The sequence below is a fragment of the Boleophthalmus pectinirostris genome, unplaced genomic scaffold, assembly GCF_026225935.1.
Source record: "Boleophthalmus pectinirostris isolate CB_2022bp ecotype Guang Dong unplaced genomic scaffold, ASM2622593v1 HiC_scaffold_19, whole genome shotgun sequence".
NCBI classification, from domain to species: domain Eukaryota; kingdom Metazoa; phylum Chordata; class Actinopteri; order Gobiiformes; family Gobiidae; genus Boleophthalmus; species Boleophthalmus pectinirostris.
The window spans coordinates 10,983,537-11,002,972 of record NW_026571140.1 but is presented as its reverse complement, the minus strand read 5'-3'; the positions used below and the strand labels follow the sequence as shown (position 1 = coordinate 11,002,972).

The window sequence follows — 19,436 nt, the reverse complement described above, 5'->3', positions numbered from 1 at the left end:
CTTCTTTGACAAAGTCTTTACCTGCTGCGGTCTCTCCTTGAATATGATCCAGATGAGTGCTGACAATGCATCTGGTCCAAAGAATGCCTTTGAAGATACACATCCAGCACCATCTTAGACACCTTCAAAAATGCCATATTAGTGCATATGTAATTGAATGGAATCTTCATAGTATCTTAATATTTTATGCTATGTTGACATGTCTAGGAAAAAATATGAAAATTATATAACATTTGTGGAAGGGAGATTCTAAGGAAACTGATTTGATACTGCAACTCTGCCATCAATATTCTCCTCTAGTTTATAGTTTTTCACATGCTTGTGTTAATTTTGTGACTTAGAGTTGACAGTAATAGACTTTTGAGTCACTGGATTCCAACACTAGCCTGCTATAATCTACTGCAACTCCAAAATTCCCTTTGCTTTTTTCCCTCCAAACTAGTATTTAGCGTCAACTGTACTGATAAATAGTTGCACTGCTAGAATTTGAGCCACAGCCTTTCATAAAAGGGAATATAAAACGTAATTAGAACCACTAATGTTGATGGCTGTACAAATACTCATCTGAGGATACAGTAAATAAACCTGTCAGGCCTTTAATTGTATCAGTGTGATTGAAAATGGTCTTGGTTGAATTAGCTTATTATCAACTGCATACGACTGACAGTTTCACAGATTTTGCATCACATTTTTAGATGTATTGTTGAAAGTGCAAGGGTCATGACCTTGTTGAGTAGTGTTTACAATAACTCCTGATTTGACATGTCCTTGGTCTCACTCACCCCCACATGGAGTGAATTTCTTTTTCTCCGTAATAGTGCAATAGCCACATGGGCTCACTGTTTCTGACTCAGACCCCTCCCTGGACCTCTCAAATCCTGACACATCACCGCTCTTCACACTCACTCTCAGATTCCCAAACCTCCCCCAAAAGATTTCTCATGTATGCTCAGGGCGATGAAGTAATTTCCACATTCCTGGAGGTTTAAACAACTATAGGACCAGACTGGATAACATGCAACTGCTTTTTGGCCCAATTAAAAAAAACAAAAAAAAAACAAACAATAAATTGCTTTAGATGTGAATGAGACAGCACATTCTTGGCCTAATCCTCACTGCACCTTGGGACTCACCTCATCAAACCCAGCGACTGCTGTGCTGGACTTTTTGCTTGTTTATCTCAAACCTTGTTTCAACCCTCTGACTTGAACCCCACCCTACTTCCAGTCCCTCCTTTTGGCTAGTACACACAACCCTGCATTTTCCACTCACTAGCATGACACTATAAGTGAGTCTTACTAACCTCCTGCCCTATGACAGATTAATTTAATCAAATGACGCAACCACTTAAGTGTTACGTCTGCTGGTTTATTTTTACATGTCTTGAATATTAGGTTAGGTAGCTAAGTTCTATAGAAAGACTACTAGGTTATAGTATTGTATTTATATAATCAGGCAAGTTTGGAATCTCGTTCTCAGGGAGTGTCCTGGGCCCAGATGGGAGCCTGTTGAAGCTACTGTTGAAGGTGCACTATTTAATTTTTCTAATTGAGAATCTGCCACCTGCTTGTCTCCATGGGAATGATAGTCCTGCCACAGCAGTACAACATTAAACTTATCTACCTTCATGCAGGGAAACACCAGTGTACAGGTCAGATCTGTAGAAAGGTGACCACCACCCATCATGAATGCAAATTTTTAAGGCATTCTTTAGACCAACAATAACATCTGTACTTGGATAAGACTACACAACACTGATTGAACTTGAAGAAAAATATGTAATAGTGGCTTTGTAAGACAATATTACACTAATACTCATTGTGTAGCTTTCCAACAAAGTTTCCCACGAAACAAGGCCAAGGCTTTAAATTTGTGGCTCAACACAAAAACCTTCTTTTTTGTGATTCCATGTGGGCAGTTCAAAAGTGCCCAATGTGCTCTGTCTGGCCCTGTCAATGAGCAGGTGGATTTGTGTTTGGCCCCTACCCCAGCCCCAAAGGTCCCGCCTACAAACCGAACGGACTCCTCTGTCTCTGCTCTGAACTCTCCATTTCACACACAGACCGGACACTCAGTTAGTCAGTCAAACAGACACCCCTCCCAGGACGCGAAATATCCAAATATACGCACTCGCCCGAGGGACACATTCGCTACCTGCGCGCCAGTTCCTTTACCCCGGGATAAAGTCCTGTTTGTTTTAGACCGTGAGGATGAGTGTAGCGGTGGCGGAGGGCTGCTTTCTGTCCGCCCTGCAGCCCAACACCTCTTGCACCGCCTATGTGCTTCCCTCGGACGGTCCGAGTCCAGACGAGGCGGCCAAAGCCAGGAGAGTCCAGGAGCAGGTTCGGAGGCGGATGGCCGAGAAGAACAAGTCCTCCTCACTGACCCGACTGGACGACTCGATGCTCGGGTCAACAGGTGAGCCGTAGTGACCTGGTCTTGAACGATGACAGAGAAAGATAGTAGAAAGTTAACGCTGATACGGCAAAGTTATACATGGCTAATTAACAGGTGCGCGTCCATATGCTAGCAATGTTGGTCTGGTCCCGTTATATATTTATATATATTTCCATCTATAGAGCGCCACTATATATTATAGTTACTTGAAAAAACAGAGTTGTAGCAGAACATGCTAGCTAATTGACTAATTTACAAATAGTTAAATGACAATGTATTTTTTGTGTGTGTGTTTTCTTTTCCAGACAAATATAAACGCCTTAGAAACGAAACTTACCTCATGCGTTATTTAGAGTCACGCTAGTTTTCATTACAGTGGATATGTATTTGGGAGAGCATAACGTAACAAATGGGCTATTTTTTAATGAACTTTTCGCGCGTGCCTGCATTTGATTAGCTTAAAGACGCGCGTGATAAAATTTGATTAGTTTTAATTTATTGGTGTTTTTTTTTGTTTTTTTTTACTATGTAATGTAAAGTAAATAATTGTAAAATAGAAACTTAAACACTAGATATACTTTTTTGTAGTAAAGCTGTAAAGTGCAAGAAGAGTAGAAGATAAATAGCCTAATTAAGATGCTGATGTGAAGGGGGGTATGGTACAGTGGGTCACATAAGGTCAAAGAGCCACTTAAGCATTTGGTTATGGCTGCTTTCTGTCTTCTTTTTATGTATCTATCATCTTATTTTCCCATTTCTCTGCTTTTTGTGTGTTAAAGTGTTGAAACTGCATAGGGCTGCTTGCCATTTTTGTAGAAATAGCCTAGCCTAGGGCTAGTCATATAAGAAATAATTGTAATCGTATTCCCTATATTGCACAAAATTTACTCTTATGAGATTTAAGCAATGTTGGAACTCCTTCCTGGAGTTGTGTTTTGTTTCATTCACACGTTTCAGTAACCTTCTATTATTAGACTCTCTACATCTCCAAAGCTCAAAATGCTCTTTTCTACCTGTTATGAAACAGTAGTCATCTTTTCCCTTTAGTTGAGTACAGATTGGAAGAAGATTAATTTATCCAAATGATTTTAATGAAGGTGTATGAAGCTTAAAAACACAGTGGAGAACTTCTCATATTAGGCTACCACATGACATCCAGAGTGGAACAGAGTTTTCTGTTTGAGAGAAGAACTCAGCCTAAATATTCAGGATTTTGCATGCTAAACATGTGTGAATGAAACAAAACATACGCCTTCATTAAGCATATTTTAACATTTCTTTGGCTGATAATGTACTATTTAAAAAGTGTCAATAGAAACAAGGTACAATAGAAATAAGGTAATCATTTTATTAGCTGACTTACTTAACTGATTAAACTCTGATTAGTCTGCTGCTTAAAATTGTTAGTTGTAGCCCAGCCCTACTAGTCAGCCAATATTTTCTAGTAACCTAAAGATGTGTTAGCCTACATGACAAAAATTGTAGTATGTTGATAATGACTGTGGTGGAGAATTAAATGTGAACAAAATACGTTAGAATCATATTTACTTTGGACAAAATGTGTAGTAGTGTAGTAAGCTTGTTTGTACAACTTTTCAATGTGAAATTTGCTAAATTCCATAAAGAATGGCATCCTAAGCCTGACAAATTATTATGAGTTAGAAAAAGAAGGACAGGTGTCAGGCAAAATCCATTGAACATGTTTCGCCTTTGTTTTGTGATAACCATGGCGACATATGGTATTGCGTGACATGACTTCACGTGTATAAAGGGGTTTGGGGATTAGCTCTAGAGTCAGGGGTCTTATTGACAGACACAAAACACGATCTAAAACGCCTAAAGCAGTTTCTGTCATTCACTCCTTGCATTTTTGAAGGGGTCAGTGAGGAAAGAATGTAAGAGATTGTTAAACCAACCAACCAACCAACCAAAATTAAGCTTTTTGATTCATAAGTATAACTAAAGTGATTGTTTTGAATACCAACTGAAATACCTTTATAATTAGCCAGACGTAGAGAAGCTATGTAGTTATGGTCTCTTACATGACAGATGTTGCATACCATACCCCAGATGTTAAAATGGCATAGTATTCAAATGGGAAACACGTAAACTTGCACACACATCACATCATAACGCCGACAGTCAGACTAAACCTGTACTGAACAAGAAAACGGAACCTCAACTTTTGGCTGGTGATAAAAATCGAATACTGATCAGTCGGGCCATTTTGGTGGCATGGTCATATTGTGATTCAGTGCTACCACTCCCTAACCTCCTGTTGGTCAGCCTCCAATCACGCTCTGAGTAAGTGACAGGTTTAACTTATCACAGTGAAGCATGAACTATTCAGAAGCAACAGGTTTCTTTAGTTGCGTCTTAAGAACATTACTATTACCACTACCTTGACTAGAGGCTAATCAGGGCTAGAACAAAATCAAACGAATTATACATAAAAGCTATTCCAGGATCAGACCAGAACAAACCAGGACAAGTGACAATACAGAGTTACTGTAAAGTGCTGGGGGTTAAGACAAATATTGTACTATCTAATCAAAAGTCACACAGAAACAGAAATGTGCATGTAGTATTCAGTATTGACATAAGCATTTGGGTGGGGGATTTCATTGTTCCTCTTGGAAGGGAATTACATAAGAAGATTGTAGGTGGCAGAGTCTAATGTCTGTTCAATGAATCAGTGTTAGCAAGACATTAGCAGATTTTTATGTTGTGAATCATTTTAATTACCAAAAAAAAAAAAACATGCTGTAGACTATACAAACCTGTGGTCAATTCTACTAAATGTTGCCTTTCCCTTATGTTGGGAACCCCCCGGTGCAGTTATTTCCTGGTGTCTTCCTGTGTTTTTTTCCTAATGTGGAAACTTGCATGACGTCCCAGGTTGTCTACAGTATTAATATGGGGTTATTCATGATCACACGTCAACAAATAGCCCTCTAGCTCATGTCCGCAGGTGTCCAGTAATGGGTCAGCTGCCCTGGGAAACAGTAGTGATTCTCTTGGCCAGTATAACACTTGTCATCTTTCATCAGTTTCGTCCCAGGGTTCTGTTGACCTGGCTTTAGTCTCTGCAGAAGTGAACAGGAAGGACAGCACCCGCCTCCTTACTACAGCTACTCTAGCCTGTAATGAAAACAGACTACTTCAGTGGCCCAGACGGAGGTAGGATGTTGTCCAAAAAGAGTAAAAGTTAAAAAACTCATTAGAAAAATAGCCGAAGGCAATCATCCTGGGCCAAAATCAGTTTTCTATCTGCCATGCTAAATATTTGTAAAGCTACTAGTTTTGTTATTTTGGTGACTTCTTTTAGGATAATTTCTACTTAATACATCAGCAGACAGACACCACACATTATGAACCTGTTTTGAATGGACCATTGCACTGCAATACATTGTATACTGCTAGTGTACATGAAGCAACTTATTTGAATCCAGACTACAGAATAGGGCTAGGCGATGCAGACCAAAATGTATAAAATTAGGGCTGCAATCGATTAATTGTGACTTGTCTACAACAAAAAATAATAGTCTGTTTTAACAATCATCATTGTTGTCTGCACTATACAAACTCAAAAACACATACAAAAAGACATTTAAAGACCTTTTTGGACCATTTAAATGTCCATTGGATTTTCATCAATAATACATTACATTACATATTTTCTACATAGAAGCCTTCAGTTACCATGTTTCAACTCATATTTGGTTTAAATTTTGTTTTAAAATTCTAAATTTCCAATAAAATTAATTACTTGACTAGCTATTAATAAACGCTGACTAGTTGACTGCTAAAATAACTGTTAGTTGCAGCAGGCCTTTTCTCAGAATATATTTTTATTATACTGATGACAATATTCAGACAGTATTATGGCAATGAAATTAACCAGAAATGTGCAAAACTGTGACTATGAATGTCGTGGTTGAAGTATCACACAAAACAATAAATTAACTGTAAAATTTGAAAAATTACATACATAACAAGTTGTGTTTTATTTGTATTTAATCAGCTTGTTTTGCCCCTAAAATTAAACTTAACTATGGATGAGGTAGTTCTAACTAATTATTAATCCAAAAGAGGACAAAAACATCAATATTTGTCCTTTAAAACAAACAAATTATCCACTTGCTGAGGGGTTTGCGTAGACATACATGTAACACAGTTATACACTGTTATAGTGAATATTCTTAGTATTCTAATTTTGTATATCTCCTCTTCTACAGAATGTTTTCTGTATGTCACAGTTGACTTTTGATACTTATTTGATGAGTGGTCCAGAATCACATTATAAAAACATTACTTTCATTACTATTGAGCTAAAGCAGAGTGCTGTGTGTGCTCTTTCCTGTCTATTGGATTAAGAGGATATATCGCTACAGGTAATTGAAAGGGCAAAGTAATGCAGACTTAGAAGGAATGTTGGATGTCTCATGTAGAGCTGCTTTGTTCTATGATTACTATTATTATTTTTTTGCTTAGGCTAAAGAAAAACATTACTTGACTAACTCCATTTACCGGCCCAGAGTGTGACACATTCTTTTCCTGTGCCCTCTTATCTTATCAGAGGCTATTTTGGACAGACTCTTTCATCCAACGTCTGGCCATATTTAACCTTTTACAACTGATGACTTACAAAGGTATGCCATTAAGTTATGAAAACTAAACTGTAGGATTGACTCTAATCAATACATGTTCTGAAATGCATGGGATTCTTGTATTAGTTTATCAGTTCATATTTCAATCTTTCAATTCTACTTATCTCAAATCTAATTGCAACACTCATCAGAAAGATCGCAAAATATGAACTACCCATGAACAAAAAAAATTTCTCTGAATACTGTAATCATGTAAACTGTTTGAACTATTTGATAAATTTTTACACCCAATAAAGTAGAGAGTTAATGCTACTTTTATGTTGAAAATAGAAAAATCATACATTCTTAAACTTCTCAACTTTAAGTCAGGTTGTTTATTCACTGAGCACAGCAGATTGACCGTGAGAACCTACAAAAATTCATTTGTCTTCATTGGCTTGGCTACCTAAAACTCTTGACCAAGTAATGGTTTTGAGATATGAAATCGGAGCCATAGAAGAACATAAGTCACTCCTCCCTCATTTGCAGAAGCCGCAGTGGTAGAGCTGCCTGTTGGAAGATGGTCTTAATTATAGTAATAAAAAGTTAGTTGAAAAGTTAATTGAAACCACGCTTTAGATAGAGGGTTGAACTACTCCCATATTATTTTGAATTCTGCAACTTCTGAATGTTCTTGTTTAGCTTTGCGTTTTTTGTATTTTTCTTTGGAGTTTTAGTATCTCACAGACTTGAACTCTCAGATTTATTGACTCCATGTGAACTACAGAGACACATATAGGGGTAAAGAATGCACCAGGCACTGTGAATTAGCTGCAGTCTGGGTTGGTGGAAGGAGGGTACATGGCTAGGCGCTGCTATTCTCTGTACAAACTCCCACACATCTGGGTCATGACCAGTGAAGACTAGAGCAGTTTCTCCTATCTACAGTGTTAACTATAAATCTGGGCAGTATCAAAGTGGAACTGTGTGCTGTTGTGCATTATTTGAGATTTTATTAATTTGAGCCTGGGTTAGGGTGGGTTTTCTAAGTTGTTAGCACATTTGAATTAAGAGAATGTATCTGATGAATCTGATCTGCAAAATTTTTTGTAACATTTTACAATATGTTTCCTTTTTAATGGCCGATGCTGATACCAAGTCTTGTAATCCCACCCATAAAATATGATGACCAAAAAGCTCTGCCAATATTTTTGAGCCAATATGGTTGCCTGGCAAATCTGTATTTTTTAATACAGATTGATCTCAGTTTGGTCTCCATCTGAAAACAGGAAGACTCACCAGTGACCAGACTCACATTTTTATAAGTTATTAAGTATTGAAGAAATGTTTATGTTCGGCAATCGATATGGAGGACAGATTTTGACTATATATATATCCACAAACCTGTTTTTAACACTCTATATGGGAAGGTTTCCATCACTAAGTAAGTATTCTGAATCGTCACTGTTATGATTTTGATATGATTTATTTTCTATTATGTCTGCATTGCTTGTGTTCAGAAATTTGACTGTAGATTTGTTTTAATAACACTGATAGTGATGGAGAAATAAAAGGAAAAATGTTGTTGTCACATGGCCCAGGCCTTGTACTATAGTATGTTTATGTTCTACGCAGTTATGGTGGAGCTCCCTTGACCCAGTGATGCTTACATTCAGGCATGCAGCCCCACTGCCCCCTTCATTAGCCACCTCTCCTCTTTCCCTCCCCTCTTGCTTCCGTTTGTACAACCTTATGTGTCCTCCTTTTCCTCTAAGCCTCCTTAACATCATCTTTAAAGATTTTATGTTCAGATTGTATGTGCATTTACTATTATTAATTCTGTGTTTTATTTTTTCTAGACTACAATTTCCAAACATCCAGGGGATTTTTGTCAAACCAAGGCTTTAGTTCCCGGTCCATGATCAATACGCCAAGCAGAGTCATGGCTGTAAGTGTGGTTGGTCTCACAGTTACAACAATAGGGATGGTTTTCAACAGTAGTTTGGTATTTTCATGCATCATCTGCTGGCTTTGTCTGTGTGGGACTTTATTCCAACCATTACAATAGGGCAGACTGATTTTGCACTTTTGTTTATGCAGTCTGTACATGCGAGGTCTTATAATTAGGTTGAGATAAAACAAGTATAGGGATTGAAGTTGCTTTTTCTTCAAGTACAACAGTTTGGAAATATCCTCTAAATATTAATATATTACTGCTATTATACTATTAATATAAAACTTGCTCTGAAACTTCACTTGTAACCTATCTTAGTGGAATCAAGAGCACACTTAGAAGAATCAGGCAAGTATTGTGTATGAAAAATGTTTCCTTCCTGTACGTCCAGGTCTAATTGTCTTGGTGCTGCACAGAGGAAAATGGAAGCTTAGTGCTGCTGATGTGAAACTACAAACAATGCAGCAAGAGACTAATGTATAAACAGAAGGTGTTGCCTTAACCTCTTGCAAGAATTTAATGAAAGAGTTTGAGTTTAAAATTAAGTTCATTCCACATGTACAGAGACAAAATTGGTGGGTCAGAATGGAACAATGAATCACAGGGAATACAGAAACACAGGGAATAGAAAGTTTATTTATCTATATTTTTTGGTTTTAATGGAAAACTTAAACATAAGCCATAGTTTAGTTTCATTTGGTTCACATATTGTAAAAACACAAATAATAATAAAAAATAAAAATAAATTAGGGTCAGAATACATAAAAAGCTGCTTTATTTGGTTCACATAGGTAAAAAACTACTACTGGTAATATTTTTTTCATTCTTTCAAGACCTTTTCATTAAAATACATAGTAATGAGCTATCAAAATAATTATTAGTTGTGGCCCTAGTTAAATCTGTTTAATTTGCGTGAGAATCATCAGTCTATATTGGCTGTTTTTGTCTTATACAGTCATGCATTGCTAAATATATGAACCTCCATGCTCTTGCAGGTCCCCACAGGCCCACTCCACTCCTCTGGTTTCTCCTCTCGTTCTGCCATGGAAAACAACTTCAAGACAAACCACGTTGGAACTGGCGCAGTCCACACCAGTTACCAGGCCACACAGTCCCGCACAAGAAGCAGCCGCTCCAGATCCTTCTGTCAGGCTGATCAGGAAGTATTCCCTCTCACCGTCTTACCTTCTCCAGAGAGCAGTGCCCACACCCTTCCCGTGCCACCCCCAGGCAGCCTCCGTCGCAGCCTTAGCGGAACACTAGCCCAGGGCAGGGGTCAGTGGCAGGATGAGGATGTACCTTACCAGTACATTTACAAAGGTCCCTCTCACCGCACCATCAGCCGCATCACCAACAGACAGCAGCACTACCAGCACAACTCCGGGTACGGCCAGGAGGGCTGGGTGGGCACAGGTAGAGGGGTGCCCATAGCGGGGGATGGCTGGGGGGCACAGTGGCAGCAGCAAGTGTCCAGATCGAGCCAGGGCTTTGGGACAGGACAATATCAAGGCCTAAAGCGGGCAGCCTCAGTGCGCAGTGTGAGGAGTGTGGGAAAAGGAGCGGACGTGCTAGATGGAGCGTCCATACACAGCAATGATCCTTTAGGAGGGTGAGTAAGATGGTGTCTCAATGATTTAAAATAGATAAAGTGCTTCAACTGGAAATGTTCACCAGTTGAAGCACTTTCCTATTATGCTGTTTCATTTGTCATTGATTTATATTACATATTTTAGCATTTTTTTTTTATTTTTCAAACTTTATTTTTGTATGTGTTTGAAAATATTTTAGCATTATTTATACCTTTCAAGTGATGATGTCAACATTCTCTGGGGGAAGGGATGATAAAATGATTGAATTAAGTGATGTGACGTAAAAACATGCAAAACATTGTATAGCTGACAGCTGATAAATGCTTGTTTATAGCATGCAGACTTTGGACATGGTCACAGCTGTCAAATATCTCTCCGAGTCCGACAGTGCACTGCAAGTTTTAGGAGCAGCGTATATCCAACATCAGTGTTACCATAGTAGCGAGGCCAAAATCCAGGTAACTCTTTTCTGCATTCCTACATTAATGCTTGATTGACAATGTCCTTATATATTTTAACCTGTAGACTTCTCGCCTCAGGTCCGAACTTTACACGGCATTCCAGCTTTGGTTCAACTCTTCTCCAGTGACAACCAGGAAGTGCAGCGCTTTGCAACCGGTGCCACTCGCAATCTCATCTACGAAAACTCGGACAACAAGGTGGCCCTGATAGAGGCTGGGGGAGTGGCATGCCTAGTCAGTATACTGGGTGAACCCGATGAAGAACTGAGAAAAAACATCACTGGTAATAACAGCGTGCCTGACTCGAATTGTATTGATTTAGCGTCTTAAGTTCAATCGATTTCCTCTTTGTCTGCAGGTGTTTTGTGGAATCTTTCGTCTCGAGATAACCTGAAAGAAAAGCTGTCTAAAGAAGCCTTATCAGAGCTGACAGATAAAGTCATGATTCCTTTGTGTAGCAGTATCCCGTTCAGTCCGTCTGAAAGAGACATCTTCTATAATACTACTGGATGTTTACGGTAACAGCATACATTGTACTGCTAGGCAATACAATAAATATGTGATTCAAGCAATGGTAGGGGTTTCAGCAATTCTGGTGAAAGGGTAATCTTCAAGAAAACAGAAATGGCTTTGTGCTGTGGTGGAAGAAGTACTCTGTTTTGTTACTTAAGTAAAGGTACATATACAAGAGCCAAAAAAAAAAAAAATTCACATACATTTAAAAGTTAAAATTAAAAACATGTAGGAGAGTAGAAAGTACAGATACCGGCTCTTTGCACATCAATTACTTGAGAAGGGTGCGTTGGAGGAGAGGAGCAGCCCAAGAACATAAAGAAAAATCCCGCACACCGTCTTACTTGCAAATTGTAAGATTTATTAGAACAAACCGTGAGAACCGTAAGAAGGTGTGCGGGATTTTTCTCAGTGAAGTAAAAGTTAAAAGGATCAATTTAAGTAAAATACAGATACCTACAATTATACTCAAGTACAGTACTTTTGCTTTTGTTCTTTGTTTTCCACATCACTGTTCAATTGTGTGTGAAAGCAGACTTTTACATAACCAAATGGTTTTAGATTGCTATGTGCAGCATATTTTAGGGATATGTCTACCTACCTACCTTGCCTGATCAGTCTGAAATGCCATTCATTAAACTTTTCTGATAACAAAACTTTTGTAAGCAATCCCAGCCATTTATTCTAAAATTTTACACACTAGCACCAAACATATTTTCTGAGTTCCACTGTGTTTTTTTTCTGTGGAACTCCAACTTGACAGCGAGTTAAATTATAGAAATAAAGAAACATGACTAAATACTAAATGTATGATTGCAAGGACTGGGTCTGTTGTGACATAAGTCTTACATTTGCTGTGCAGGAACCTGAGCTCGGTTAATGAGAGGACAAGACAGAAGATGAGAGATATGCGCGGTCTAGTGGACTCTCTGGTGTCATACGTTCAACAAGAGGAGAGGGCGGATGACAAGGTAACACCTGATAAACTAACAATAGCATCGCCTCACTGCGTAACAGAACCAAACTTGACAGTGACGATACTAAAATTGTTTATTGAAAAGGTTGTGCAAAACATTTAGCTCCAAAGCCGTAAATGACAAGTGACTGATACAATTTGATGGTTGCAAAGCCAGCTTGCATTCTTCCCCCCTCATTGTGGTCTGGCACATTTGACTTGAGTTAGAGCCCTGTCAACAAGCAACACACCCCAGAATACTTTGCGCACATGTGGATGAGCCTCTCACCAGATGGAGAAGCTAGATAAACACATCAGCCTCCTATGATAACAGTATATTTTCTCACTATATCTCACCACAATCTTATATACAAATATAAGCTAAATATTTCTTAGAGGAAAGCTACATGGTGCATTACATTTTATTCAAAAAACAGAATCAGACTGAGAAATGTCTTGTGTTCCAGGGGCTGGAGAATTGCTTGTGCGTTCTGAGGAATCTGTCCTACCAGCTATACTCTGAGCTTCCTCCCACAGTACAGATCCGTCTGGAAGGCCCGAGGAGATCATCTGCTCACAAGGAAATTGAGCCCATTGGCTGTTTTACCCTCTACAACCGAAAAAACACAGAGGTATGAGCAAAGCAGCTTCACAACTCTAGCATTTAAACAAAAACTGAATGTTTTTTTTTTTTAGAACAAAACAATCAGTGCCAATGTGACCAAAAATAGCCAAATGTTTTCCTCCAAAGTTCAAACTCTGCTCCAAAGCACATGCTGTTACTGACAGAGGATTGGATACCCCTTGCATATGATTGACGCCATGACATGACAGAATCTAGATCTCTATTAAAATTATATTTATTGCCAGCCCTAGATACAGTTGAGTACTTACCATAATTACTATACTATACTATACTATTAAAAAACAGATAAAGCTAGCTGTGATTTTAAAATTGATAAAGACGTGAGATTGAATAATTACATGTTCTATGGCATCTTCCTGCTTAAACCTTGTTCAAGGTAGCTGGACTCAGTAGTGTGATCCCATTACAAGTATGGTTCAAATGTTGAGATTAGAAAACATTTTACACTGGTTTCAAATATACATAAACTTATGGTCTTTGGTGTTAAATCCAATAGGGATACTTTGGGAGTGTTGTGAATGTGAGTTTCTACACGTCTGAGTGAGTTTTCATTCCCAGGAGGTTCAAGGCTTTTCTGACATCACATTACGACTATCCTGATTTAGACAAAGGAAAATCAGGTCAGAGAGAAAGGGTCAGGAAACAGGAGGGTCTGCTGGCTTGGCTCCAAATAGTTTAAGTGTTGCACCGTTCAAATGCGAAACTCAGTGCACTCCCTCAAAACTGTTAAAAGCATTATTCATACAACAGTTTAAATGTTTAGATGTCTGTTTTCAGCTCTCTGGGTAGGCAACCTCCTGTCTTTGCCACCAGGGACAGTGCAGTGTTTGTGTCCAGTTCATGTAACAAGTGGCTATGAAACACTGATATAGGTGGATTAGTGCTATTCATTGCTGGGCCTTGGGGTAATGTTGGTTTCGGAAGTTCATTTATTTATTATCTTAAATTTGCAGGTTTAGGAATTTGATCTTACATACACATAATTCTACTAATAAAATAGCTATTGGTTGTTTTCAGATTTTAGAATGTGATGATATCATACTGCCAGATGGGGGTCAGACAGAGATATTCATTGTACTTTGCTATAATAAGTAGATTCATATATGTTGAATCTGAGTATTTCTATTTGTGACTAAACACTAGAACTTTCCATGTTACAACAAAACATGGATTTCAACAACCTGCCCACATTGGTAATGAATTATAATAAATCTATAGATTATTGTGAAGCCCTTTAGTTAGAGGTTTAGTTTCTAAATCAGTAGCCAAAATAGGCTTACTGGAAAGTATGCATCACAAGAAAATCACTGTATTATCAACCTGGTTTAGCACTCACAGTTACACTTTTACCTGAATGTTCTAAACTCCATTGTTTTCCCTTGTTGGAATACGTGATGCATGTTAGGCTCCTCTGGTGCTGCTCATAAGAAGCATCCAAGCAATCAGAAACTCTAGAACTATTCTCCAGTCCACAGGGAGGATCAGTTACCAATGCAACATAGAGAAGCGCTTGTCTCACGTTACACACCTCAATAGCAACCACTGACTAGCATTGAACCATCAACCCCTCAGCGACAAACCTATCATACATATAAAAGCTTACATTCATTTGTTTATACACTGAAGGAGAGGCATGTTAGTTGGGTGTTATTGTGATATTTTATGCTAACAATTTGTAATCTTATCTCTGTCGCTTTTTGATTACTGTGCCCTCTAGCAGCGAAACCAGAATCTGTCCATTCTGTCTGAAGTATCCCGGCAGCCCAGAGGAGCCGAGTGGTTGTGGCACCCAAAGATTATTGGGGTGTACAAGACTGTGCTGCAGAACAATGACTGCAGCTCCACAAGTCGAGAGGCAACCCTCGGAGCTCTTCAGAACATCACGGCAGGAGACTCACGGGTAGGTTAGAATCCTCTGTCCACTATTATACCGCTGGCATACAGCCAGGTTAGGGTAGGAGATGGTCTAGTAGTGAACAAGCATCACAAATTACAGGTGTTTTTTTTTGCTCAAAAAATCTAAAATATCTGAAGAACATGCATTAGTACTGTGACCAGGATCACCTCTCCTTATGTCTAAAATGTAACTTGGCCTGATGATATCACTGGCTGCTTGTCATACTGTGGAAAATTCTATGGTCAAAAGCATATGCTGCTGTGTTTAGTAAAAAATGCATATATAAGAAAAAAAACTGAACCAGTACGTTTTCATTTGATTTTGTTTGCTGTCAACCATGGTCCCATTGATATTCCTGGTTAATATACTTGTACTTCTACATCATCTTGCAATGCTATGCTACAAACAAAGTAGCTTGGCTTTTTTTATTGACAAAGTTCCTGTGTGCAGTGCCCTCAGTGCTGAGCTGTGTGATGCTAGAGCAGGAGAGGATGCTGCCTATTCTGCTAGAGCTCCTGGACTCCAATAACGACGCTGAGCTGAAGCCCCTCACTGGTCTGCTCCGAAACCTGGCACGACACGCCTCCAACAAGGACCATCTTGGTGAGACATCCACGAGCCAGCAAAAGAGTGGGCCCATGTATAGAATGTTTGTGAACACTGTTTTGTGTCCAAACTTCTTTTAAAATCCTAGCTAACTTCCTAATCTCAACTGTGTGAGGAAAAACGCCTCCTCCTTTCCAGTGAAGTACAAATGTAGTCACAATTTTTCAGACTCAGCAGCTGAAGGCCAAAAACATTTGCCAGTATACTGAGGTTTTTACAGTTTTTAGAGAAGCAAGAAGCAAGCTTTTAAACTTTTAATAAATTTTTTTTTCACCCACATGAATGGAATTTCCCAGAATCTCTGAATTAAAAAAAACCCCTCAAATTTAGTGGCAACGTTAAGCTCCATTAAATGTCTACATGTGCTGATGATGTACTAGCCTGAAGGTTCAAGAGTAAATACAGCTTACAGTGCAAGCCTCCTTTCCCATGATTTCACAATTTCTGTTTCTCTCTGTAAACACACTCACCAAGCAGTGAAAATGATACTCTATTAGGAAATGCCTTTGTTTCTGCTTTAGAAATCACAACTTGAATTTTTAAAATAATTTTTTCCCAACTTTGTGACAGCAATTATTTACAAACGACCACATGTCTGGTCCTTTGCAGCCAAAAATATGGTGAACGTCCTCGTGTCTAAACTCCCCCCTGATGGCCTCCAGAAATCCCCCTCCAGCGAAGCAGTTGTCAACATCTGCGGAGCACTCAATCACCTGGTTACCTGTAGCTCCCTTGCAGCCCGGGACATCTCTTACTTCAATGGTCTGCCCAAATTGGTGGGCATCAAAAGCACCCATGATAACAGGTGGGGCCCATCTCAGTAAGACACATCACAATAAGCTAATCACCCATGTCCTTAGATTAACCCTGCTTCCTGTTTATGCCTTGCTTGTCTTATTGTGGAGCAAACGTGTAACCTTTTGCTCATTTAGCTGGGTTTTGTTAAGGATTTATGACAAATTTCATTGCATTGGAATTTCCGACTTGTCACTTCTTGCTTGTTTCTCACTCAAATTGTGTTTTCTGTTTAGTGCTGGGAGTTTGAAAGCAGCCAGGGCAGCCTCCACTGTCCTCTGCAACATGTTCCAATACAGCAAACTGCACAGAGACTACAAACTGGTGAGACTCATTACACACAGTTATTCAGAGAAATCACAGTTCTGGGTAAACATTACTGATAACTGGGGAATTTGCTATTTAATTTGTGGAAAGCCTGTGCATCTATCTGACCACACACAGTAAGGCCATGACAGGGAAAGCATATAAAAGTATGCTAAGAAGAATATTGTCATTGTATTATGGTAATTTTCTTCAGTGTTTGGCTACCATTTAAAAACCCATCCAAATCATAAAATAAACAAACTAATAATTATTTAAATTTATAAGAGGACTTAAAGGCACACTGTGTAACTTTTATCGTGGAAGGTCCACCACAACTTATCTTTATGTTGCATTGCCTGAAATGTTCCACAATATAACTTATTTATCTTGTATTGATCCAGTTATGGGTGGTTTTATTTATTTATCAAAAATACATTGAAAAACATGCATTCTTACTCTGAGCGGGCTTAGGCCTCCACCTGCCTGATCTGCAACTTAGACTGGTGGCCTGCTTTTGTTCGTCAAATTAGATCAGTTTAATGTCATAATTAATGTGCTTACATGATAATTCATAATAATTGTTGCTGTGCTCCTAAATACCGTCTGTGTATTGTTCCATAGTTCAAGTGACAGAGTGCCCACACTATAATCCAAGAGAAACCGAAAAGCTGGAATTTCATGGGTGGGTAAATTGTGAAAATCCTATTTCATGCACCAAATAGTTTCAAGTTATTATGCTGAACAATAGTTTTATCTATTTCATTATTCTTTTTGCTGTAGTTGGTCAAAGCTCTAAAAAGGTGAATTATGCATAAGGAGTTTAAAAACAAAAAAAATAAAAAATCTGTTTTGGTTGTCTGGTTCTGCCTGAATTTGTGCAGGAAAAGCAATAACAACTCCATGGAGACAAGCACCAATTTTTCACCAAAAAGGTTCCATAGTGCATCTTTAGTATGAACGTGTTATTAAAAGCCGATCTGAGAGTGAGCTACAGGAGCTGTACACACTACAACACAAAATAAACTGTACATGATACAACATTGGCCAACCACGAGAGACACACGAAGAAAGCCATGACCTGTTGTCATTCTATTAAAAGCAGTATATTTACAATATACATACTAGTACTTATTAGTAAATTACGTAGTTTGCTCTGCTTATTCACTTCAGCAATCCAAATCAAGTCAGCTGAATACTCTGGTCTCTTGTCTCTTGTTTGGTTACAGACCAGGGCCTCTCTTTTACAGTGTTTTGAGAGGACCACATGCTTCAGAACCCAATGTGAATAGAGGCGTTGGCCATGGTAACAGGGACTCTTTAAGGCTTTGCTTCACAGTGTCAAGGGTGTCCACAACATAACTCACTGTTTGCACCACCATCCTCCACCAGCTCCACAGTACTGGCTCTGTCCTGGGACCTAAGCCACCTCTGTACTCAAACAAATTCACATCACTCTTCTAGATCTGTGCACTAGCAGTGCTGTTCTCCAGCGTCCTGCCAGGCCCAGGCTCCATTGCACCATTTGTTTGGACTGATTTACCAAATCTATTCAGGGGGTTATTCTACATTTTAGGCCACCACAGTCATGCACACATCCTGGCACAACGGGACAACCAAAAGAGATACATTTTTGTTTTTAAACTTCTTGCGCATAATTCACCTTTTTAGAAGATTGGCCAACTACAGTATATATACGATAATAAAAGAGATAAAACTATTGTTCTGAATAATTACTTGAAACTACTTAGTGCAATAAAAGTTCCAGCTTTTCAGTTTCTCTTGGATGTTAGAGTGGACCCTCTGACAGTAATGGGTGTTTAGGAGCACAGCATCAATTATTATTTAATACCATGTAAGCGATTTTATATAGTGTTGTCAAGGTGGTTTGTCATTTGTATCACACTCTTTCTGTGAGTTTTCCAAAACTGGTAATGATGGAAAAACTGTTAGTACATATAAGTGGACATATATTGTCAATTGTCTCCCCACGATCAAGCAGTTACTTTTGGTGTCATTTTGTTAGTCTTTACTTACTACTCAGTCATCACATTTGCATTGTCATGACAATAGTTGGCTTACAAACATGCTTTTTATCTTGTTGTCTGATTAACCCTCTCCAGGCAGGCGTTGCAGATTTGCAACAGCTAAATTCTAAGTACCTACTTACTCCACATCCATATTTTATGAGCTTTTTTTACTCAGGAGCCTTTTCTCCCATCCATGCTGATAAACGTGGGCAATGCAGACTGTGCAAGAACACACAAACGGCCTGCCAGAAGTGCAAAATACTTTTTTTGTTTACAAAGGATAAAAAAGTCAGAATTGTATATTACTACCCCATATTATAATTTTCCCCAAATATCAGATTTTTCCTGATACTAAAAATTAATTTGAGCCTGAGAGGGTTAACGTTAAAATCCTGAAATCCTATTGTTAGAATTTCCAGATCTAATAATAAACTCTAAGAGGTGGGTTATAAACCAAAATGTTATATTGTGAAATTTACATATACAGTAAACTAAATTAGGCTGGCCAATAGCAAGAGTGGGTGAAGTTTAATTCAAATAAGCTTTAAAGGGCCCGTATTATGCTATTATCTAATCACATGTTATAATGTTGTTTCCTCATCATAAATATACCTGAAGTTTAGTTTTATTCACACATGTTTAACACACAGACCCTTTTTTCTCTCAAACAGAAAACTCTCTGTGCCACCTTGTGATGTTGT

The 19,436-nt window shown here is 38.5% G+C and overlaps 1 protein-coding gene across 1 annotated transcript in view; it reads left to right on the top strand.

The window, feature by feature from the left end:
• The first annotated feature begins 2,032 nt into the window (after positions 1-2,032).
• LOC110162612 (plakophilin-3-like) overlaps positions 2,033-19,436 on the top strand; it is a 23,649-nt gene continuing 6,245 nt past the window's right edge. The window contains exons 1-12 of the mRNA XM_055154507.1: positions 2,033-2,418; positions 8,846-8,934; positions 9,936-10,549; positions 10,864-10,987; positions 11,069-11,273; positions 11,349-11,508; positions 12,366-12,474; positions 12,926-13,090; positions 14,822-15,004; positions 15,439-15,604; positions 16,217-16,412; positions 16,639-16,726. Coding sequence (XP_055010482.1) covers positions 2,211-2,418; positions 8,846-8,934; positions 9,936-10,549; positions 10,864-10,987; positions 11,069-11,273; positions 11,349-11,508; positions 12,366-12,474; positions 12,926-13,090; positions 14,822-15,004; positions 15,439-15,604; positions 16,217-16,412; positions 16,639-16,726 — 2,307 coding nt within the window. The 5' untranslated portion in view covers positions 2,033-2,210. The remainder of the gene's footprint in view (positions 2,419-8,845; positions 8,935-9,935; positions 10,550-10,863; positions 10,988-11,068; positions 11,274-11,348; positions 11,509-12,365; positions 12,475-12,925; positions 13,091-14,821; positions 15,005-15,438; positions 15,605-16,216; positions 16,413-16,638; positions 16,727-19,436) is intronic.